The following is a 25736-nucleotide window of genomic DNA, read 5'->3' as shown; positions in this document are numbered from 1 at the left end:
CGCATATCATCAGGTCGGTCCTTGTTCAGCAGCCTTTGACATGTTGTTGAAATGTTGAAGCTTCTTGAAGCCTACTTCAAAACAAAAATGGTACATAGTCACAAAAGTAGATGGGGTATAACTTAAAATATTGTTTTAAACTAAACAAATGCAGCGAATTTGGAGCAGGAGAAAGGATAATGATCTCCAGAGCGGTGACCCCGGTGGATGATTATTTTAGGTTTTCCGTCAAGTATGCTTTAGATGTAAGAGATCATTGAATAAGTTTGCTGACAACAAAATGAAGACACTCATTCAGAGGCTGTAGTGTAGTTAGTATGTGTTAATAATTCCATATCTGGCCATGTCTTATGACTTTAAATTCTTATTTCATGTGTGAGCGGTGACCCCGCTCTGTGAGCGATGAGTGGGATTTCCAACTGCTCAAATATTCTGGTGGTGAACAGATATGCTTATTCCTCCATGTTGAATAGGGAATACATAGCTTTATTAATGACAGGTTAAATCACACACACAAGATTTGGCGGCAAAACTTTTTGGCTCAGATTTATTTTTATTATGACCGATTTGTTTGTCAAAATCAATTTTGAGGGCCAGAAACAGGTAAGTTATATAAAATAAAATAAATTGGTCTATTATATTTTCTACATCGTTTTTAGTTTGATGTGTGGCCTAGTGTCTTCTTGACCCAAAATAATACCCCCCCCCCAAAAACAAAATTTGATATATTTTGTTTACTCTAACCATGACAGAACTTTTAACTCCTGTATGACATTTTTATCTGCAACATTCAGAATGTTTCATCTCGCTGAATACACCCCCAGACCATTGCAAAGGATGCAACTGACCAATCAGAGGGATCCTGGGCATGGTTCAGTCAGGTAACGTTTAGGTGGGGTTTTACTGACATCCTTCCACCAACCTGTTCTAATCTCAGTACAGCCTCATACTAAAAACGACCATCGGTGAGGCTAAGCAGTCCCCGTTTAGAAGGGCATCCCTCCGGAGATCTGTCGGGCCACCTGTTCCTCTGTGCTTTCCTCCTTGTCTCGCTCCTTGTTCCAGTCCTTGAGGCCCTCAGGCAGGGATGTGTCCTCATCCATGCCCCCCGTGCCCTCCACAAACTCCTCGTAGGTGGACTTCTCAGCGAACGGCCGCAGCCCCAGGAGCTCCACCATGTCCTTCTTGTCCAGCACCTCCTTCTCCAGCAGACGCTGCGCCACCTGACCAGGCAACCGTTGAAGGTAAATGTATTATTACATTTGGCTTAAGTTTTACTTGTGTGTCTGTGTGAGACAGTGTAAGCCTACGAGTGTTTTTATGTCCTACCACCACACGTACCTTCTCCACATCGCCTTTCTTCTCAGCCAGTAGGGTGTGGGTACGCTCGTACGCCTCTCGGATGAGATTGCGTACCTCCGTGTCGATGAGGCGCGCCGTGGCCTCGCTGTAGGGCTTCTCAAGGGTCATCTCGCCCTGCCGGGGCAAGTCGAAGGACACCTGTCCCACCTTGTCATTCATGCCAAACTGCACAATCTGTAAAAAATAATGGTGTAGAAACAGAGTAACACTTTATTGGAATGTCCTAATACAACAGACTGAGATTTTCAGTATATTCAATTAATTAAACAAATATATATATATATATATATAAATGTGTGCAGGCACCATGGTCTGGGTTCATGTTCACAACCCAAAAGACCAGGGTCGGTGGACCATTCTTGACACAAACAAGGAAACTGTTGAGCGAGAAAAACCCAGTAACGTTGCAGTTCTTCACACTCTCAACCCGGTGCGCCTGGCATCTACTACCATACCCTGTTCAAAGGCACTTAAATATGTTGTCTTGCCCAGTCACCCTCTGAATGGCACACATACACATATAATCCTTCTTTAACCGGTCTCCTCCTCTTCATCTACACTGATTGAAGTGGATTTAACAAGTGACGTCAATAAGAGATCCCAGCTTTTCACCTGGTCAGTCTATATCATGGAAAGACCAGGTGTTCCTAATATTTTGTACACTCAGTGTATGCTTCTCCCCACCGGAAACTTGAGGTCCATCCTCATGTCCTCCCCTCTCACAGACTCTCCCACTTGAATGTATCTCTCTCATTACGGTCTCAATAAAATGCAAAATGTCATATGATAATACACTCTACTTCAACAACATCAACAAAAATAACTGGAATGTGACACACACACACCTTCATGAGATTAGTACAACCGTCTTACCCAATCATAAACCCATTGTGTACTAGCCCTGTGAAACACAAAGAAAAACACCAATAAAAATGCTAATAAAGGTGGTGGTGGGGACGAAGGGGGACGGACAGACCTGGGCGTATGCACTCTGGGTGACCTTCCGGAGGTCGTCCTGGGCCCCCGTGGTGATGCGACCGAAGAAGATCTCCTCAGACACGCGGCCACCCAGCGTCATGCACATCCTGTCCAGCAGCTGCTCCTTGGTGTATAGGTACTGCTCCTTTGGTAGGTACTGGGCATAGCCCAACCCTTTGCCTCTGGGGATGATAGATACCTGGAGAGAGGACAAAATGTCAGTGGTAAGTTGGGCCTGTATTAAATCTGGCTGATACAGGCTTATTTTATATATTTTTTTAAAGTGAACTATCCCTTTAATATCTTGCAAAGTATGCATATATTCTCTAGAGCTAGTCAGACTGACGGTTTTACAAAGCCGTCAACATTAACATAACACATTTTCTAAGGATTGCATGGTAAAAACCATCCAACTCAGCCGGTGTAGCGTAAATTATTAGTGTTTGGATCCTGGATGTCGATTGGTTGGACAACAACTCCTGCAAAGTACCATGACCATGGTATTAAATGTCATAATTCCACTGTCTCGCAGCCCAGGCAGGGAATTCATCTATCTACACATTATTTGTCCATACCACCATTTGGTTTGCAACAGTTGGCGGTTGTATGTAGATCTTCCTACAACCTGTGCAACAATGTATCATTTCACAAATGCAATATCTCCCATGTCAGTAGCCCAAGAAAGAACGTAAAACGAATAACCGTAAACACAGAGAACTCCATTAATTAATTAACCAGCACAGTGCGGCCTATTTTATATTTATTAAATCATTATTTATTCAAGTTCTTGTTGCTCATCCTCATTGAATCTCTGCTAGCTAGGTACATGATAATGATTTGTTTAGTATAGTAACATCGCATGAATAGAATGATTAGCATTAACGACTGGGTCAAAACAATGACCTGTATATTGGTTAGTGTTGGACTAGTAACTGGAAGGTTGCAAGTTCAAACCCTCGAGCTGACAAGGTACAAATCTGTTGTTCTGCTCCTGAACAGGCAGTTAACCCACTGTTCCTAGGCCGTTATTGAAAATAAGAATTTGTTCTTAACTGACTTGCCTAGTTAAAAAAAAAAAAAAAAAAACTTTTATTTAATAGATGGGCAGGTAGAATATTGGTAGTGACTAGGATCTACCAGCATAGAGGCAGGTAGAATATTGGTAGTGACTAGAATCTACCAGTATAGATGGGCAGGTAGAATGTTGGTAGTGACTAGAATCTACCAGTATAGATGGGCAGGTAGAATATTGGTAGTGACTAGGATCTACCAGCATAGAGGCAGGTAGAATATTGGTAGTGACTAGAATCTACCAGTATAGATGGGCAGGTAGAATGTTGGTAGTGACTAGAATCTACCATTATAGAGAGGCAGGTAGAATGTTGGTAGTGACTAGAATCTACCAGTATAGACGGGCAGGTAGAATGTTGGTAGTGACTAGAATCTACCATTATAGAGAGGCAGGTAGAATGTTGGTAGTGACTAGGATCTACCAGTATAGAGAGGCAGGTAGAATGTTGGTAGTGACTAGAATCTACCATTATAGAGAGGCAGGTAGAATGTTGGTAGTGACTAGGATCTACCATTATAGAGAGGCAGGTAGAATATTGGTAGTGACTAGGATCTACCAGTATAGAGAGGCAGGTAGAATGTTGGTAGTGACTAGAATCTACCAGTATAGATGGGCAGGTAGAATGTTGGTAGTGACTAGGATCTACCAGTATAGAGAGTCAGGTAGAATGTTGGTAGTGACTAGAATCTACCTTGAGCAGGGGGTCAGCGTGCTCCAGGTACCAGCCTGCCACAGCGTGCCCTGCCTCGTGGTAAGCTACAGTCTTTTTCTCCTCAGGCTGCAGGACCTGAGTCTTCTTCTCCAGACCTGTACATTCAACAACAGAAAGTAGTTGACATACCTGTGTGACCATGGAAACAATCTGCATGACAAAGAAGGTACCAAATTCATATGGAAAAGGTTGAATGAAGGAGGTAGAACAGAAGAAGTGAGTAATCAATGATGTTTGATCTTTGTTGCTGTGGAAAAAGTCCCGTCGATGTATCAAGCCACACTAGTTCAATTAGATCATATAGATTAGAATACATTATACTTTCAGTTGAATACATTTCAGGTGAAATTGAATAAATCACATTACAATTGACAGATAAGTCCAATTAGAGCACCTTGCATCTCTATGGTTTGCTGGTCATGACAACACAGCTTGTAAGTAGCCAATACATGTTACACATTTGAATTAACTAGGCAAGTCAGGCCTCCCGAGTGACGCAGTGGTCTAAGGCTGTGCCACAAGAGATCCTGGTTCGAGTCCAGGCTATGTTGCAGCCGGCCACAACCGGGAGACCCACAGGGCGGCACACAATTGGCCCTGCGTAGTTAGGGGAGGGTTTGGCCGGCAGGGATGTTCTTGTCCCATCGCGCTCTAGCGACTCCTGTGGTGGGCCTGGCGCACGCTGACACAGTCTAGTTGTACAGTGTTTCCTCTGACACATTGGTGCGGCTGGCTTCCGGGTTAAGTGGGCATTGTGTCAAGAAGCAGTGCGGCTTGGCTGGGTTGTGCTTCGGAAACACGCACGGCTCTCGACCTTCACCTCTCCCGAGTCCGTTTGGGAGATGCAGTGATGAGACAAGACTGTTACTACCAATTGGATACCACAAAAAAGGGGTGAAAGTAAACAATGATAATGTCTAGTTAAAAAAATATATAAAAATTTAAGTCAGTTAAGAACGTATTCTTATTTACAATGACGGCCTAACCCCGGACGAAACTGGGCCAATTGTGCGCCTCCCTACGGGACTCCCGATCATGGCCGGTTGTAAATACAGCCTGGAATCGAACCACGGTCTGTAAGTGACACCTCTAGCACTGAGATTCAGTGGCTTAATACGGTATATAGCAAAATCAGGATGTGTTCATTTGTATATGTGTGCGCTTGTGCTCACCTCCGATCACACGTTCGATGGCCTGCTCAAAGTGCTTCTGGTTGATCGAGTCCGCGAGGTGGCGAGCAGCAATCAGCGCGGCTTCATTGCACACATTGGCAATATCAGCACCTAACAAAACAGAATTCAAATTTATATATTTTTTTATAGTTAAGCCTCATCCACAGCAGTTTTCAACGAGCATATTAAAAATTGAAAGGCAGAAAATATCTATATGAGCATTGTAAGAAAGACCTCACAAATTCGTATGTTATTTTTGTATACAAATATCAATATGAAAATGTACAGGGAAAATGCAACATTATACAGTACAGTATGTATGTATGTATGTATAGCAGGGTTTTCACCAGACAAGTGACCAGGAATTTAAAAATTGAACTGACATTTGAGCACTTTACTGGTCATCCATAAGCATTGGATCTGTAATGCACGAACTAGGGCGTCCACCCACGCAGCCAGCGCAAAACAATAAACAGATCATTACCTGTCCTTAAAAACAGCCATTATCAAAACAATAAACAGATTACCTGTCCTTAAAAACATCCATTATCAAAACAATAAACAGATTACATGTCCTTAAAAACAGCCATTATCAAAACAATAAACAGATTACCTGTCCTTAAAAACAGCCATTATCAAAACAATAAACAGATTACCTGTCCTTAAAAACACATTATCAAAACAATAAACAGATTACCTGTCCTTAAAACATTATCAAAACAATAAACAGATTACCTGTCCTTAAAAACAGCCATTATCAAAACAATAAACAGATTATAAAAACAGCCATTAAACAATAAACAGATTACCTGTCCTTAAAAACAGCCATTATCAAAACAATAAACAGATTACCTGTCCTTAAAAACAGCCATTATCAAAACAATAAACAGATTACCTGTCCTTAAAAACAGCCATTATCAAAAACAATAAACAGATTACCTGTCCTTAAAAACAGCCATTATCAAAAACAATAAACAGATTACCTGTCCTTAAAAACAGCCATTATCAAAACAATAAACAGATTACCTGTCCTTAAAAACAGCCATTATCAAAAACAAACAGATTACCTGTCCTTAAAAACAATTACAGATTACCTGTCCTTAAAAACAGCCATTATCAAAAACAAACAGATTACCTGTCCTTAAAAACAGCCATTATCAAAAACAAACAGATTACCTGTCCTTAAAAACAGCCATTATCAAAACAATAAACAGATTACCTGTCCTTAAAAACAGCCATTATCAAAAACAAACAGATTATTAAAAAACAGCCTCAAAAACAACAAACAGATTACCTGTCCTTAAAAACAGCCATTATCAAAAACAAACAGATTACCTGTCCTTAAAAACAGCCATTATCAAAACAAACAGATTACCTGTCCTTAAAAACAGCCATTATCAAAACAATAAACAGATTACCTGTCCTTAAAAACAGCCATTATCAAAACAATAAACAGATTACCTGTCCTTAAAAACAGCCATTATCAAAACCAGATTATCTTAAAAAAGCCAATCAAAAACAGATTACCTGTCCTTAAAAACAGCCATTATCAAAACAATAAACAGATTACCTGTCCTTAAAAACAGCCATTATCAAAACAATAAACAGATTACCTGTCCTTAAAAACAGCCATTATCAAAAACAAACAGATTACCTGTCCTTAAAAACAGCCATTATCAAAACAATAAACAGATTACCTGTCCTTAAAAACAGCCATTATCAAAAACAAACAGATTACCTGTCCTTAAAAACAGCCATTATCAAAACAATAAACAGATTACCTGTCCTTAAAAACAGCCATTATCAAAACAATAAACAGATTACCTGTCCTTAAAAACAGCCATTATCAAAAACAAACAGATTACCTGTCCTTAAAAACAGCCATTATCAAAACAATAAACAGATTACCTGTCCTTAAAAACAGCCATTATCAAAAACAAACAGATTACCAGCCATTAAAAACAGCCATTATCAAAACAATAAACAGATTACCTGTCCTTAAAAACAGCCATTATCAAAACAATAAACAGATTACCTGTCCTTAAAAACAGCCATTATCAAAAACAAGATTACCTGTCCTTAAAAAAACAGATTACCTGTCCTTAAAAACAGCCATTATCAAAAACAAACAGATTACCTGTCCTTAAAAACAGCCATTATCAAAACAATAAACAGATTACCTGTCCTTAAAAACAGCCATTATCAAAACAATAAACAGATTACCTGTCCTTAAAAACAGCCATTATCAAAACAATAAACAGATTACCTGTCCTTAAAAACAGCCATTATCAAAAACAAACAGATTACCTGTCCTTAAAAAACAGCCATTATCAAAACAAAAACAGATTACCTGTGTTCATTATCAAAACAATAAACAGATTACCTGTCCTTAAAAACAGCCATTATCAAAAAACAAACAGATTACCTGTCCTTAAAAACAGCCATTATCAAAACAATAAACAGATTACCTGTAAAAAAACAGCCATTATCAAAACAATAAACAGATTACCTGTCCTTAAAAACAGCCATTAAACAAACAGATTACCTGTCCTTAAAAACAGCCATTATCAAAAAGTAAAAACAGATTATCAAAAACAAACAGATTACCTGTCCTTAAAAACAGCCATTATCAAAACAATAAACAGATTACCTGTCCTTAAAAACAGCCATTATCAAAAATAAACAGATTACCTGTCCTTAAAAACAGCCATTATCAAAAAACAGATTACCAGATTACAGCCATTATCAAAAACAAACAGATTAAAAACAGCCATTATCAAAAACAAACAGATTACCTGTCCTTAAAAACAGCCATTATCAAAAACAAACAGATTACCTGTCCTTAAAAACAGCCATTATCAAAAACAAACAGATTACCTGTCCTTAAAAACAGCCATTATCAAAACAATAAACAGATTACCTGTCCTTAAAAACAGCCATTATCAAAACAATAAACAGATTACCTGTCCTTAAAAACAGCCATTATCAAAACAATAAACAGATTACCTGTCCTTAAAAACAGCCATTATCAAAAACAAACAGTCCTTAAAAACCATTATCAAAACAATAAACAGATTACCTGTCCTTAAAAACAGCCATTATCAAAACAATAAACAGATTACCTGTCCTTAAAAACAGCCATTATCAAAAACAAACAGATTACCTGTCCTTAAAAACAGCCATTATCAAAACAATAAACAGATTACCTGTCCTTAAAAACAGCCATTATCAAAAACAAACAGATTACCTGTCCTTAAAAACAGCCATTATCAAAAACAAACAGATTACCTGTCCTTAAAAACAGCCATTATCAAAACAATAAACAGATTACCTGTCCTTAAAAACAGCCATTATCAAAAACAAACAGATTACCTGTCCTTAAAAACAGCCATTATCAAAACAATAAACAGATTACCTGTCCTTAAAAACAGCCATTATCAAAAACAGAACCTGTCCTTAAAAACAGATTACAAAAACAAACAGTCCTTAAAAACAGCCATTATCAAAACAATAAACAGATTACCTGTCCTTAAAAACAGCCATTATCAAAACAATAAACAGATTACCTGTCCTTAAAAACAGCCATTATCAAAACAATAAACAGATTACCTGTCCTTAAAAACAGCCATTATCAAAAACAAACAGATTACCTGTCCTTAAAAACAGCCATTATCAAAACAATAAACAGATTACCTGTCCTTAAAAACAGCCATTATCAAAACAATAAACAGATTACCTGTCCTTAAAAACAGCCATTATCAAAAACAAAACAGATTACCTGTCCTTAAAAACAGCCATTATCAAAACAATAAACAGATTATCCTTAAAAACAGCCATTATCAAAAACAAACAGATTACCTGTCCTTAAAACAGCCATTATCAAAACAATAAACAGATTACCTGTCCTTAAAAACAGCCATTATCAAAACAATAAACAGATTACCTGTCCTTAAAAACAGCCATTATCAAAAACAAACAGTCCTTAAAAACAGCCATTATCAAAACAATAAACAGAACCTGTCCTTAAAAACAGCCATTATCAAAAACAAACAGATTACCTGATTACCTGTCCTTAAAAACAGCCATTATCAAAAACAAACAGATTACCTGTCCTTCAAAACAAAAACAGCCATTATCATTATCAAAAAATAAACAGATTACCTGTCCTTAAAAACAGCCATTATCAAAACAATAAACAGATTACCTGTCCTTAAAAACAGCCATTATCAAAACAATAAACAGATTACCTGTCCTTAAAAACAGCCATTATCAAAACAATAAACAGATTACCTGTCCTTAAAAACAGCCATTATCAAAACAATAAACAGATTACCTGTCCTTAAAAACAGCCATTATCAAAAACAAACAGATTACCTGTCCTTAAAAACAGCCATTATCAAAACAATAAACAGATTATCTTAAAAAAAATCAATAAACAGATTACCTGTCCTTAAAAACAGCCATTATCAAAACAATAAACAGATTACCTGTCCTTAAAAACAGCCATTATCAAAAACAAACAGATTACCTGTCCTTAAAAACAGCCATTATCAAAAACAAACAGATTACCTGTCCTTAAAAACAGCCATTATCAAAACAATAAACAGATTACCTGTCCTTAAAAACAGCCATTATCAAAACAATAAACAGATTACCTGTCCTTAAAAACAGCCATTATCAAAAATTACCTGTCCTTAAAAACAGCCATTATCAAAACAATAAACCTGTCCTTAAAAACAGCCATTATCAAAACAATAAACAGATTACCTGTCCTTAAAAACAGCCATTATCAAAACAATAAACAGATTACCTGTCCTTAAAAACAGCCATTATCAAAAAACAGTCCTTAAAAACAGCCATTATCAAAAAACAAACAGATTACCTGTCCTTAAAAACAGCCATTATCAAAACAATAAACAGATTACCTGTCCTTAAAAACAGCCATTATCAAAACAATAAACAGATTACCTGTCCTTAAAAACAGCCAGATTATCAAATTACTTAAAAACAGCCATTATCAAAACAATAAACAGATTACCTGTCCTTAAAAACAGCCATTATCAAAAACAAACAGATTACCTGTCCTTAAAAACAGCCATTATCAAAACAATAAACAGATTATCCTTAAAAACAGCCATTATCAAAAAATAAACAGATTACCTGTCCTTAAAAACAGCCATTATCAAAAAACAAACAGATTACCTGTCCTTAAAAACAGCCATTATCAAAACAATAAACAGATTACCTGTCCTTAAAAACAGCCATTATCAAAAAATAAACAGATTACCTGTCCTTAAAAACAGCCATTATCAAAAACAATAAACAGATTACCTGTCCTTAAAAACAGCCATTATCAAAACAAAACAGATTACCTGTCCTTAAAAACTGTCCTTAAAAACAGCCATTATCAAAACAATAAACAGATTACCTGTCCTTAAAAACAGCCATTATCAAAACAATAAACAGATTACCTGTCCTTAAAAACAGCCATTATCAAAACAATAAACAGATTACCTGTCCTTAAAAACAGCCATTATCAAAACAATAAACAGATTACCTGTCCTTAAAAACAGCCATAAACCTATCAAAAACAAACATTATCAAAACAATAAACAGATTACCTGTCCTTAAAAACAGCCATTATCAAAACAATAAACAGATTACCTGTCCTTAAAAACAGCCATTATCAAAACAATAAACAGATTACCTGTCCTTAAAAACAGCCATTATCAAAAACAAACAGATTACCTGTCCTTAAAAACAGCCATTATCAAAACAATAAACAGATTACCTGTCCTTAAAAACAGCCATTATCAAAAACAAACAGATTACCTGTCCTTAAAAACAGCCATTATCAAAACAATAAACAGATTACCTGTCCTTAAAAACAGCCATTATCAAAAAAAAACACTATTCCTTGTGTTTCAATGTGCAGCATTACAAAATGTACAGCCTATTGTTTCATGTGTTATAATTTGTGTTATTGTTTTTTACTTTCCTAAAATAACAGTTGTCCACCTCACGGTTCAGCTGTGGGATATTTGAACGCTGAATGCAGCAGGGCATTGCATATACAGACTGTAGGATATTCATATTTAACAAATAAATATAAAAAAGGAAGAGAAGCTTAGGCCTAGCACCAGAGAGAGAGATATGTCTGTGGCATGCTACGGCACCAACATACATTTCATTATCCTTGTCAGACTACCGCGCCTGTTATACACATATAGGTGTACAGGAGGCTACTTCGCAAATGTTCAAAATCAGAATCTATTTTTTAAATATTTTTTAATGAAGATAAGCATTATATTTTAAGATTTGGTGTAACTAAAACATTCTTCCTCACCTCAAGTTCCAACTGTTGGGGTTGAATTGGTGCGACGGTGTGCAATGCCTTCATATCATAGGACTGCAGTATAACAGGCTAATAGCCACACCTTCACAAAAGTTTCTAAACTTTATTAGGGTGAGTCAAGCCATTGTGTATAAGGAAAAATACGAGTAGGATATTATATTGCGGCGAACATTACAGTTGGAACTTAAATTTGTCCAAAGAAAATGGCTCAGATTGAAACAAAACATTTACGAACTGGTTTAATAAACCTTCACAAAATTATTGAACAGGCTGTACTGCAGCAATTACCAAGAAAGGCTAGTGCCTACCGTACCCAACAAATGACAGTAATATGCTAATATTAATTTTACAACAGGCCTACAACCCATCTTAAACATGTCTCAACAGAATGAAACAAAACACATTGTGCATATTTATAGACTGGTTTTAATTAATAAATAGGTCTACAATAATAACAATGATATACAGTAAGTAGTACAAAATTATAAATACGAAAAAAATAAGTTAAATTGCATCCTACCTAAATAGCGAGTTGCACGGTAGCCTGCAATTTGGCCGTGCCAACATTCTTCCCATCAGTATTAAAAACGTATCTTTAAGGAAATTCCCCTTGTAGGCTTTTCACTGTACTCTCTAATTCTCTGTACTCTCTAATTTTCATTTTACTTCAATGAAAAAGGCATCACATCCTCTTACATCAACAGAAGCCCAAGACTCCAATCTTGCTCTCTCAGCAGCATGCACCTAAGTCAGCGCGCAAGGAGTGAGAGGAAAGTGCTCAAGTGAGCAATAGGGATGCATGATTGGGGCGGCAGGGTAGCCTAGTGGTTAGAGCGTTGGGACTAGTAACCGAAAGGTTGCAAGTTCGAATCCCTGAGCTGACAAGGTACAAATCTGTCGTTCTGCCCCTGAACAGTTCCCCTGAACCCACTGTTCCTAGGCAGTCATTGAAAATAAGAATTTGTTCTTAACTGACTTGCCTAGTAAAATAAAAAAAATAAAAAATAAAATAATGATATCCAAAATTTCACCTGCTACAATTTCATTTATCGGCTTTTAAAAGATGTACCGTGCAGAAATCGCTTCGCCATTTCCTGGTTGCTAAAATTCTAATAGTTCACCTAACTTCAGTTTAAGTTTAAAAAAATAATAAAAGCAACTACAGTGTAGAGAATCATTGTACCCCTGTGAAAAATATTTTCCATAACCAAAAATATCGTATTTTCAGCTTGTGCACAAATCCGAAAAAAACAAAAACTAAACTTAAGCACAGTAATAGTGCACATAGAACAGATCTACCACTTCTTAGACTTGATTTCAATGAGAATGACAGATCTACAATTCAAATTTCTATGTGGATTTGATCAGGTCACCCAAAGAGTGACATATTGTAGCTTTAAATATATTTTTTTAAATGCGCAAAAGCTGGTTATTACCAGTTAACTTAAACCCTGGTATGCAGTATATGACATTCTGAATATGGTTTGTCAACAATATGTTAACAGTTTGATCATTGTAACTAGGCCTATAAACCCAATGATGGCAGTTCTGACACCATTGTCTAGGATGGCATCCCCTGTGTGCCTCAAAAACCTACCTGAGAAGCCTGGGGTGAGGGCAGCCATTTTCCTGGCGAGAGCTTCTTTGTCCATCTCTGCATCCATTTTCAAAGGCCTCAAGTGCACTTTAAATATGGACGATCTGCCTTTAATGTCCGGATGACCTGCGAAAAACAATGGCAATGACAGTTTCCAATCTTGGTCAGTCATTCCTTTTAGCATCAACTAAAAGTTGACCAATTACTACTAAAAACGAAACCAATTTCAGGCTCCTGGATAGGTTATGATATGTGACATGTTGTGGTAATAGCTTCACTATTACATGGTGGTTCATTAACAGATAACCATAGTACAACTTTAATGTTCCTTTATTACAGTGGATTCATATTTTCTTTTACCATATTCAAAACTACCGGTACATTAAACCAGAACAGGACGAAACCCAAGCAGTACGGGGGCATATGATAAAATAAAAATATGGTCTCGTACCAATGTAAATCTGTCTGTCAAAGCGTCCGGGCCTCATCAGTGCAGGGTCCAGGATGTCAGGTCTATTAGTACCTGCTAGCACTACTACATTGGTTGCCGTGTTGAACCCTGGAAAGAGAGAAAAATGGTAGGTGACAGTGTCATATGGATTCTGTTTATATCAGTGTTTCTTAATCCTGGTCGACCCCAAAAGGGGTGGCATATTTTAGTTTTTAACCCTAGCGACACACAAACCTGATTCCATTATCAGGGTTTCCCCTATATTCATTTAGCAATAGCGGGCCTAGCTCCTGTCAGTAGCTAGGTTCCCATCCAACTGGTGATAGAATATTCTAAAAATCATTAAGAAAATGTGCATTTTCCCACCAGTGGTGTGCTTCCAAACAGACACCAATCTATAGATGTACATAAAAGTATGTAGGATAAACCTATATATTTATTTTTTTACAAGATCTTAGAGAATTAACAAAAATACTTTGAGTGTGAATAAAAGATTTGGCATGGGGCCCCCAGTTATTTCGTTATAATGTTTGAGTCACGCATACGAACAAAGATAATTGCAGGAAAGTAGCTTTAAAAATGCCATTACATTCTCCCAGCCCCATGAAAAGATTTGTTGAATTGCAGGAAATCAGCATTAAACCGCAAAATGTCTATGTGGCCAAGAGGGTGGCTGATAAAAACATTGGTTGGAGAACGTGCAATTGGCCACGCCCAATACCAGGGGAAACACCGAATCAACTATCAAACCTTTGATTAGTGGAATCGGGTGTGTAAGTGCTAGGGCAAAAACTAAAAACAATGTGGACCACTTTGGGTCTACCGGACCAGGATTAAGAAACACTCATCTAACTTATAATTTCAATCAGTAGCCAGCCAGCGAGCCAGCTCAGGTAGCCAGCTCAGGTAGCATGGCTAATTGAGGCCATGTTACTGCGCTCCCTGTCCAATGTCTACAACTCCATTCATATGAAACAACAGCCTACATGTTGGTTGATCATTGTAGCCAACTTAATTCCGTAATTTTAATTCCATTCTTGCATTGAATAAAATCTCCCCACTTCACTTCCTATTTTCTCTTTCAGAAAAAATGAATACTCTCCCAAGTAATTGAATACTAAAGTATGTTTGGATATTCGAAAAACCGTGTCCATCCCTACTGCGGTGGCCTGTGTAGAGACAGACCTCGCAAAATGAGTGGACTACGTATTTTGCTGGGGCATTCATTGCCCCAGTCATTGCAAAATATTGGCTGGATTTGATGAACTATACTTTTTTTTTTGCCTCGAGCCTTCGTTAATTTGACCCTGAGTGATACACACCATCCATCTCGACCAGCAGCTGATTGAGGGTGTTTTCCTGCTCGCTCTGGCCACCAAAGTTCCCTCTGCCTCGCTTGCGCCCTACTGCGTCAATCTCGTCAATGAAGAGGATACAAGGGGCATTCTTACGGGCCATGACAAACAGATCTCGAACCTGGAAAGCACAAAGCAGGGAGAGAATAAAACCCAGAGTACATTAGGCTTTGGCGTTACACCGTGTATAGGCTTGGGTGGTACACCCTATATACCGTATACCGGGGTATTTGGAATTAGCCACGGGATGGTTTTTCAATACTGTTGAAACTATTTCTTTAAAGTTTAATAAATCTTAATATTTGTAGCTACTTTTTTATTAAGTAAATACCTGCAGTCAACTTGTGCAATATGTTAGGAGATAATAATACAAATTAAAAAAATATTTTTAAAAAACACGATCTGCTTTTTTTATTTTTTTACTTTATTTAACTAAGCAAATCAGTTAAGAACAATTTCTTATTTTCAATGACAGCCTAGGAACAGTGGTTGAACTGCCTGTTCAGGGGCAGAACGACAGATTTGTACCTTGTCAGCTCGGGGGTTTGAACTTGCAACCTTCCGGTTACTAGTCCAACGCTCTAACCACTAGACTACCCTGCCGCGTTCTTCATTTCACCTGCCACATTATGAAGCTGACCGGTTGTCCCCTGTCACATGTTGCTTGTTTGCAAGTACACAACGACGAGAGACCAGAGTCTTGGAAGTCCCTCACCATTGTGCAGCACGCACTAGGTTATCTAGTTACAGAATGGAATTCACAACTACATGTTTGCCAGCTAGATATATCTTAGAACTAATAAGTTAAAATTTCTAAAAATGTGCTAGATGCTCTGCAGTTGTGCATTTGGTTTGCCAACTTAGTACCTAGTTATCTAGCTAAGCGGTTAGCTTCCTGCAATCAAGCTCCTCTATTGGTAAGAGCAGAGAAACCACTTCTGGATCAAGAGCCATACTGTCTAATATTTGTTTTGTGCATGCAGAAAAACTTTTAAAAAAATGTTGTTACTTGTTTAACTTTATGAGCTGAGATGTCTGTACTGCAAATAGTTTGCAAGAGACTATATGAAATGCGTTTGTTATAGCATTTAACTAGCATTCGCTATGGTATTTTACATGTACTTGTTTGCATTGCTAACCTTCGGATAAAAATTTAAAAAAGATTGCCCCTCGTGTTCAGTGCCGGTATCACCCAATAAATATACTGGGATGGTATAAAGGTCGGTATGCAGGTATGACAATCTGGATACCGCCCAAGCCCATCACTTATATTGCTTTGAAACTGGAGTCCTGCTTCAGAAATCTTCCAATCGAGAGCAAGACGCAACTGTCAAGAATTGTGAGTATGAACATTAGGACATGGCTCCACTTGGCAAGGCTGACAGGACGGGGCACTACCGGGCGGGGCGAGGCACTACCGGGGCAGGGCGAGGCAATACCGGGGCAGGGCGAGGCACTACCGGGGCAGGGCGAGGCACTACCGGGGCAGGGCGAGGCACTACCGGGGCAGGGCGAGGCACTACCGGGGCAGGGCGAGGCACTACCGGGCAGGGTGAGGACTACTGGTCGGGCCTCGACAGGGCAGGTAGATGTGAAAGAATTGGATGGCTGTTCTTTCCCTTTGTCAGGTGGACATTCAAATGAAAGAGCGTTGGAACACAGTTAAGCTTTGATGAAAAAAACTAAACATGGTGAAATGAACAATATATTATGCAATCAATCAGAAATGTCCATCAACCCAAAGTATACTGACACCAAGATCCACAGTGTTGTCACTTACCCTGGCGGGGCCCACGCCCACAAACATCTCCAGGAACTCTGAGCCATTTACGGTAATAAAGGGGACGTCGGCCTCTCCGGCGGTGGCCTTGGCCAGCAGGGTCTTCCCTGTGCCAGGGGGTCCCGTCAGGATGGCCCCCTGTGACAGAAGAGTATGACTTTGGTGGTGTTCCAGGATGTCGGTTTTGCAGTCATGCTGTTTTGCAGTCATGCTGTGCATCCCAGAAGACTGCTATAACATATCGACCCTCTGGAACATGCTCATTGCTTACTTACTCCTAGAAATAACCCCCTGCCCCTATCCCCTGATGATATCACTTTTTTAATTTTTATATGTATAGGCAATATGGTGGTAGCTCCACCTTGCCCTATGATAGGCTAAGTGGAATTTTCACATATTGTTTATCCTTATAAGCAAAGTTCTCTCCTGCTGGCTCACCTTGGGGATCTTGGCGCCCAGGTCCTGGTACTGCTTGGGGTTCTTGAGGAAGTTGACAAACTCCATGATCTCCAGCTTGGCCTCCTCGCAGCCTGCCACGTCCTTGAACTTCACGTCGATCTCATCGCGCAACACCTTGGCCGTTGTCTCGCTGACACTGAATAGTCCTCCCATGCCCCGGCCACCCGGTCGGCCAGCTCCTGCTGGCCCCCGTCGCAGCATAAAGAGCAGGAAGCCGATGATGAGCACGGTGGGCAGCATGCTTAGCAGGAACGACCTGAGGGGAGAAGAGAGGTGTGCTACTGGGATTAGAGCTGGGCCGTGTTCCTAACGGAAGCTTTAAAAGATGAACCCTACTCTGCTCCCCTCCATTTTAACCCCTTGTGCTAAAAGCCCTGACGAAGGCCGTGAGGCCGATATGTAAGCTCATTAAAGATCAGTGATACTATCAAGAGCAGTGTGCGGTTTCCTTTTTCCTTCATCTTGTTCAATTGTTGCCATGCACCTGCAAATTAGATTGCTCAGATGTGCGAATGCCTTTTGAATTTTCCCGACGGTAAAGGAAAAAGGAGCATTTCTTATTAAGGTGATCTCTTCCCATTTCAGTCAATTTGGTGTCCAACTTACCCGTCGCTTTCAGCGGAGTACACCACTGGCAGACGGTTCTCCCCCTCGATACCCATCTCATACTGAGCTGTCTCTAGGTTCCGCTCAAACGTGTCCACGCTGCCGATGTTGAACCACACGTATTGCTGGGTACCAAAATATAAACCACTCATTACTACCTTTGTTCTAACAAGTGAGGAAGAGAACACATGTATATATATTTTTTTACAATTATATGGGTACAAATATTTAACTTACTCCATCAACTGGAGTCTTTCCGGGTGTAAATACCACCTTCACATAGCGCTTGTTTATTACTTCCAATCTGTCAACCTAGAGAGAAAAAAAAAGATCCAAATTCAAGTCCCCAGAATGTGAGATGGTCAACAGCAGTGGACAAATCATCAGATTCACACCATACATCACGCAAACGAACATCTAACCTCGAGCCTTAATAACACACAATTTTATATTGTTAAAAATTACACACCATTTCCCTATCAATGATAGTAATAGAATACTTACGACGTCTTTCGAGAGGTAGTTATTGACAAAGTCTTTCCAAGTGACCTCTCTCCCGCCTTCCCGTAAAAAAAAGAAATATGTAACCATGGTCCAAAATGCAGCCCCACTCAGGAAGTACATACGGAACTCCTTATCGTCCCATGGCACGTCACCCTAAGGATAAACACGTTGCGGAAGAATTTGAAATAACAACCGATTTCATTGTATCATTTTTGTCTCATTTGTTCTGTGCACTATATTGTTGTTATGGGATTTTTATGAATAATGACTAAATGATGTATACATTTAACCTTGAACTATAACGAAAGCAGAACACTACTATGTTACTGTATGGATGTATGAATCTTATTATAATCATAATACAGAATATAATGTGTGTAGTTTTAGTCAAGAATTTAGAACAAGGACTTTCTGTTCCTTGTTAGAAACGAATGGAGCTATCGTCAGACTGGCTGGAATGCTGTGTTCCTTACAGGACATTCTGTCTCTACCCAAGGAGGGGAGAGACCTTGGGCTTGTAGTAGATGGAATACTGTGTTCCTTACAGGACATTCTGTCTCTACCCAGAGAGGGGAGAGACCTTGGGCTTGTAGATGGAATACTGTGTTCCTTACAGGACATTCTGTCTCTACCCAGGGAGGGGAGAGACCTTGGGCTTGTCGTAGATTGTTTAACAGGTGGCAGACAATGTGGGAAGGCTTGTGAACTGTATTGCCATTGTATCCGAGAGGAGGAGAGACATTTATGACGAAATGTGAGGTATATAAACTAATGTACATGGTATTATGAGGAGAGCTCCCGGAAAATAAACGCTACTGATTAATTTTCAGACTGGTCTCTGTCCATTTTATGCAAATAAGTATCTTACAAATTCTTAGAAACGGACAGTGTTTTAATTGAATTGGTTAATGAACATGTTGGAGTTAAATTCCTCTAACAATTGTCTTGTTGGGTTTTGTTTACAACAGTTTAGCATTGACATGATGCTAACAGTAGTGCAAAAATAATGGTATGAGTAGTAAGACCTTGGTTAGCTCCAAATACCCAGATCATTAAGTCAACTTCCGACCAGGTTTCAGGTGTCGATTCTCACCTTTTGTAGCCGGCTATACCAATGGGACTCATCCTTCCTGCCTCCCCTTTTTCCTCCTCCGCCTGAGGCCCCACCTCCTCCACTAGATCTACCAGTGGCCTTCTGTGCATTGGTAGTTGGCTTGGCCTCTGAGAAGGCAGATAGACACATCAGTTTTCAGCCTAAAACCGAAGTCAACCCTCTGCTTAGAAGATGGAATTGGTGTAGTGCAGAAGTAAACAGAGGCTTCCATAGGTATCATTTACATGATGACATACCTCATCTAAATACTGGAAAAGTGAACATTTTGTTAATCAACACATACAGTGCATTTGGGAAAGAATTCAGACCCCCTTGACTTTTTCACCATCTTGTTACGTTACGGCCTTATTCTAAAATGGATTCAATTGTTTTTTCCCCCCACAATCTACACACAATACCCCATAATGACAAAGCAAAAACAGGTGTTTAGAAAATGTATAACAATTCAATAAAAAAATATCACTTTGACATAAGTATTCAGACCCTTTATACTCAGTACTTTGTTGAAGCACCTTTGGCAGCGATTACAGCCTTTGAGTGTCTCCCATTCTTCTCTGCAGATCCTCTCGAGCTCTGTCAGGTTGGAGGGGGAGTGTCGCTGCACAGCTATTTTCAGGTCTCTCCAGAGATGTTTTGATCGGGCTCTCGATTACCACTCAAGGACAGACTTGTCCCGAAGCCACTCCTGCGTTCTCTTGGCTGTATGCTTAGGGTCGTTGTTCTGTTGGAAAGTGAACCTTCGCCCCCAGTCTGTGGTCCTGAACACTCCGGAGCAGGTTTTCATTAAGGACCTCTGTACTTTCCCTCGACCTTGACTAGTCTCCCAGTCCCTGCTGCTGAAAAACATTCCCACAGCGTGATGCTGCCGTAGGGATGCTTCACCGTAGGGATGGTGCCATGTTTCCTCCAGACGTGACACTTGGCATTCAGGCCAAAGACTTCAATCTTGGTTTCATCAGACCAGAGAATCTTGTTTCTCATGGTCTGAGAGTCTTTAGGTGCCATTTGGCAAACTCCAAGTGGGCTGTCATGTGCCTTTGACTGAAGAGTGGCTTCCGTCTGGCCACTCTAACATAAAGGCCTGATTGGTGGAGTGCTGCAGAGATGGTTGTCCTTCTGGAAGGTTCTCCCATCTCCACAGAGGAACTCTGTCAGCGTGACCATCAGGTTCTTGGTCACCTCCCGGAACTCTGGAGCTCTGTCAGAGTGACCATCAGGTTCTTGGTCACCTCCCGGAACTCTGTCAGAGTGACCATCAGGTTCTTGGTCAACTTCCTGATCAAGGCCCTTCTCCCCCAATTGCTCAGTTTGGCCAGGCAGCCAGCTCTGAGAAGAGTGTTGGTGGTTCCAAACTTTCATTTAAGAATGATGGAGGCCACTGTTCTTGGGGACCTTCAATGCTGCAGAAATGTTTAGATAAACCATCCCCAGATTTGCTCTGACATTCACTGTCAACTGTAGAACTTTATACAGACAGGTGTGTGCCTTTCCAAATCATGTCCAATCAATTGAATTTACCACAGGTGGACTCCAATGAAGTTGTAGAAACATCTCAAGGATGATCAATGCAAAACAGGATGCACCAGAGCTCAATTGAGTCTCATAGCAAAGGGTCTGAATACATTAATACATGTGCAAAAAGGTCTAAAAACCTGTTTTCGCTTTGTCATTATGGGGTATTGTGATGTCATTATGGGGCACTCCTCGTTTATTTGTATTTTTATGAGGATTGTTTTTTATTTAATATATTTTAATATAAGGCTGTAACGTAACAAAATGTGGAAAAAGGGAAGGGGTCTGAATACTTTCCGAATGCACTGTAGTGTTCAGTAGGTCTTAGCCAGCTAACGACATAGGACGAGAAAGTATATTTTGTCAGTGGTTTAAATTACCTTTGGCTTCTCCACTGGTTGGGTTGGATTCACTGCTCTTCGGCGCACTCTTCGGACCATTGGGGAAATATTTTTCAAATCCTGAAGTAAGAACACCAAACTTTAGAGCGCACAAAATCATAAATGACCATGAAAAACTTCTCATTTTAATGACCCATAAATATATTATGCTTCGTTTTATATATAATCAGAAAGAATGAGAATCTGCTAGATGAATACAGTGAACGGTGAGGTTCATACCTTTTGGTGGTTTGGAGCAGAGTCTTTGATAGGCACCTAACACATGTTCAAACAGAGTCCTCCTTTCAAGTACTATCTGGCTGTCTGCTTGGCTGGAGACCTTGAAAATGAAAGATGACAATCAACATAACATATGCCATTTAGCAGACGCTTTTATCCAAAGCTACTTAGTCATGTATGCATTCATGTTATGTATGGACGATCCAGGGCTTCGAACCCACAACACTGGTGTTGCAAGCGCCATGCCCTATCAACTGAGCCATACATAATACATACATAACCTGAAAGCTTGGGAAAAATTATGTTGCACTAAATAAATGCACTTTTTCCTCAACTCCATCGTCCTTTTAAACGTTTTGATCGAATCAAACAGCAGCACACCTTCAACTGCGTCTAGTTTTTAAGCCATTGGCGTATTTAAGTAGTAGTGTTAGAATAGTTAGAATTGAGAAACACGGGCCTCCCGAGTGGCGCAGTGGTCTAAAGCACTGAATCGCAGTTGCTAGCTGTGCCACTAGAGGACCTGGATCGATTCCAGGATTCCAAACCTCTCCCGAGTTCATATGGGAGTTGCAGCGATGGGACAGGACTAGAGGTTGACCGATTAATCGATCATTTCCGGATTCAACCATATTAATGACCAAAGGCTCGTATTTCTGTGTGTTATTATGTTATAATTAAGTCTGATTTGATAGAGCAGTCTGACTGAGCAGCAGCAGGCCCCTAATCATTCATTCAAACAGCACTTTTGTGCGTTTTGCCAGCAGCTCTTCGCAAAAACACTGATGTTTATGACTTCAAGCCTATCAGCCTAATGGCTGGTGTAACCAATATGAAATGGCTAGCTAGTGAGCTGGGTGTGCGCTAATACTGTTTCAAATGTCACTCGCTTTTAGATTTGGAGTAGTTATTCCCCTTGCGCTGCAAGTGCCGCGGCTTTTGTGGAGCGATGGGTAACGCTGCTTCGAGTGTGGCTGTTGTCGATGTGTTCCTGGTTCGAGCCCAGGTAGGGGCGAGGAGGAGGACGGAAGCTATACTGTTACACTGGCAATACTAAAGTGCCTATAAGAACATCCAATAGTCAAAGGTATATGAAATACAAATGGTATAGAGAGAAATAGTCCTATAAATACTATATTAACTACAAGCTAAAACCTCTTACCTTGGAATTTTGAAGTCTCATGTTAAAAGGAACCACTAACTTTCATATGTTCTCATGTTCTGAGCAAGGAACTTAAACGTTAGCTTTTTTTACATGGCACACATATTACTTTCTTCTCCAACACTTTGTTTTTGCATTATTTAAACCAAATTGAACATGTTTCATTATTTATTTGAAGCTAAATTGATTTTATTGATGTATTATATTAAGTTAAAATAAGTGTTAATTCAGTATTGTTGTAATTGTCATTATTACAATTTTTATATATATATATATAAAAAAATAAAATATATATATATATAATAAATAAAAACATCGGCCGATTGATCGGCATTGAAAAATAATAATCGGTCGACCTCTAGACAGGACTGTAACTACCAATTGGATAACATGAAATAAAATATAAAATATTTGATAAACACTTGTCTTTACTTGAGTACTACGTATAGAAACCAAGTGCATGTGAAAACGTCATGGAATACACTTCAGAAATATTGCACCATTACATTTTTTGTTGGTGCGCCTGCCTACTGTCATTTCTCAGAGTAACACTACAACAAAAAATAGGTAGAGATTAAAAAAACTGAAGCATCATTAGCTAGTTTAACGATCGCTCTGAAATCTTAAAAATTCCCTGAACTGTCAGTTGAACAACATTCTGACCACACTGGCTGCATTGCGTGTGCAAGCATTGCAAAATAAACGTACACATACATCTTATTCAATCATTTCATCCAAATTGCTTGCGAGCGTCTGCATAGCCAGGCGCTAAAATAAACCTTGGTTCTATCAACTTGGTTCTATTTTAGACGCTCGATGCGCTTTAAGTCCTTCCTCCTCATTGTTTTTTAGGAGCATAACCCCGCTTAGGTGATTTAATTAAAGATGAACGAGGTCCAGACTCCAGTCCAGCAGGTTGCAAACACCACATAAAATAGAAATTAGACCTTACTAGGAGAGATCACTTTTTTAACTAACTGGGTTTTCCCCTTTCATCTGTGGATTAACTGTAGGAATAGAGAACACACGATTTTGTGTGACTCAAACTGGGTTGATATTCTACAAAAGATCCAGCAAGAAAAAGGACAGTGTACATTTCAAGTAAAATAACAAGCCAATGTATATATATCCCAGGACAAATTAGCTACCAACAGCAAGCTAGCTAGTTAAATGTCCATGAATGTTTCATATGCGTTTCGACCTGTCCCCAAATTAAATGACTTCGTTCAGAATTCTTTGTGATCTTTCCACCTGCGTGTCCTGATCGCATCTGGTGTGGAAGGACACAAATCACCACGCGTAGTCCGTATTTTAACATTGGCGAATGCAAATAGTCACTACACGTGTATACATAACGTTACCTAAAATAGCTAGACATGTTGTAACGTTAGTTTAACACGCGATAGTTGACAAGCTAACGTTAAATAACAATTTAATTAATCATGTAATCTCGCCCTGTGTTATCCAACCACGGCAATGTCATTCGCAGGCCTGTTACGCTAGCTAGAATGACAGGTTGTTTTTGTTGGGCAAAATAATGTTGGATTATGACAGTATCTAGATTTTCCACAAACAAACCACGTGTAAAGACTACTTATTGCCAAAACAAACTCGTAATGCCTTGTCATGCAATGAGAATCGACTAGCGCTGTTTGTTTTGATGTTGTAACGTCGTTGGCTAGATTGCAACTCACCAGTCGTGCACCGTTAACGTGAGTTGTTCTGACGTTTGGAGGCAGCAACATTTTGAATAGATTCCTGCCACCTCTTGACAAGCGGAGGTATCGGTGAGCCATTCTGACTTGTTACGTTGACACCTTGGTTATTCTAACGGATTATTTTTTTTTCATAACGATTTATCACAAAAAAAAATGTTTTGAAGACTTATCTCATACATGCACTATGCCATCCCATTACAAGAGCCGCCATTATTTTTTCCCTTCAACATGACGTGATGACGCAGTGCTTCTCTTGTTCTTTTACGGCAGACTACACCTATTTGGTTTATAGCCGCCACCTACTGTACTGGTAGTGAACGGAAGAAAAAGAAAACCCATTGCGGGAAAGGAGGGTTATAATATCACCATCATATACAATACAAAAATAACATTTATTTTTAAAAAAAAGCCCCACCCCACTCCTTCAGTGAAAAAACAAATCACATCCCTACACAGGCTCAGGGGCCTGTGTAGACAGAGCATTCATAGACAAGATTCCTTGTAATACCTCTGCTGTAAAATAAATTTAAAAAACATTCAGCCGCACTCACAATGCCTGATTTCTTATTTGTTTGCGCTGTACAGTTTAAAACCAATGCAATAAACAATACAAAGTCTTTTTTTTAACATGCATTGTGTCAGGATCCGTTTGGCAAGCAACATCTACTGAGGTCTTGCAGGAGAAAATTCACGACTAGGGGTGATTTCCCAGTATCTAGACTGTTCTCCCAGAAGTAGTAAGCAGAATCAACATAAGGTTAATTAATAGACATGTGCAAGCAGAATAAAGGCTGTACTCAGTTGAACAGAGCTGGGTCAACATGGAGTTAATCACTACATTGTAAAAACAGAACGTAAGCAGAAAATGTATGCCTGTGCTGTTGTAGGCCTGAGGGAAGTCAATGCCTGGTCCTGTGACTAGCTTTAAGGCATATGGTTGTATTATATATGTATGTCTGTGCCATTATAGACTAAGGGAAGCCATTATGTAATCCTATGAGTATCATTAGACAGACACCTGCATTACGCGCGTCTTGTTTTTTTGTATCGTTGCTATGGTTACGCCAATATAATCTGTAAACAAGCATGAATTGAGACAGAAAGATAATGGTGGCAAGAGGCCAAGGTGTGTTAATCATCTACATAGAGGGGAGTGACCATGTGTGTTATCTGAAAGTGGAAGTGATTCAAGATTTCCACGACAGTC

The 25736-nt window shown here is 39.3% G+C and overlaps 1 protein-coding gene across 1 annotated transcript; it reads right to left on the bottom strand.

Moving 5' to 3' along the window:
- Positions 1–465: 465 nt before the first annotated feature.
- On the bottom strand, positions 466–24771 carry afg3l2 (AFG3-like AAA ATPase 2). The gene is made up of 17 exons (XM_029624256.2): positions 24506–24771; positions 21650–21749; positions 21410–21490; positions 19497–19624; positions 18404–18556; positions 18137–18211; positions 17900–18024; positions 17273–17549; positions 16835–16972; positions 15022–15175; positions 13700–13807; positions 13249–13374; positions 5297–5407; positions 4104–4219; positions 2339–2539; positions 1342–1536; positions 466–1223 (listed from the first exon to the last, which is right to left on the bottom strand). The coding sequence occupies exons 1-17, from the start codon at positions 24605–24607 to the stop codon at positions 987–989; spliced, it is 2427 nt and encodes an 808-aa protein (XP_029480116.1). The 5' UTR covers positions 24608–24771; the 3' UTR covers positions 466–986.
- Positions 24772–25736: the final 965 nt, after the last annotated feature.

Source organism: Oncorhynchus nerka, linkage group LG20 (assembly GCF_034236695.1).
Source record: "Oncorhynchus nerka isolate Pitt River linkage group LG20, Oner_Uvic_2.0, whole genome shotgun sequence".
Classification (NCBI taxonomy): domain Eukaryota; kingdom Metazoa; phylum Chordata; class Actinopteri; order Salmoniformes; family Salmonidae; genus Oncorhynchus; species Oncorhynchus nerka.
Note: the sequence above shows the minus strand (reverse complement) of the source record. Positions and strands in the feature narration are given on the sequence as shown.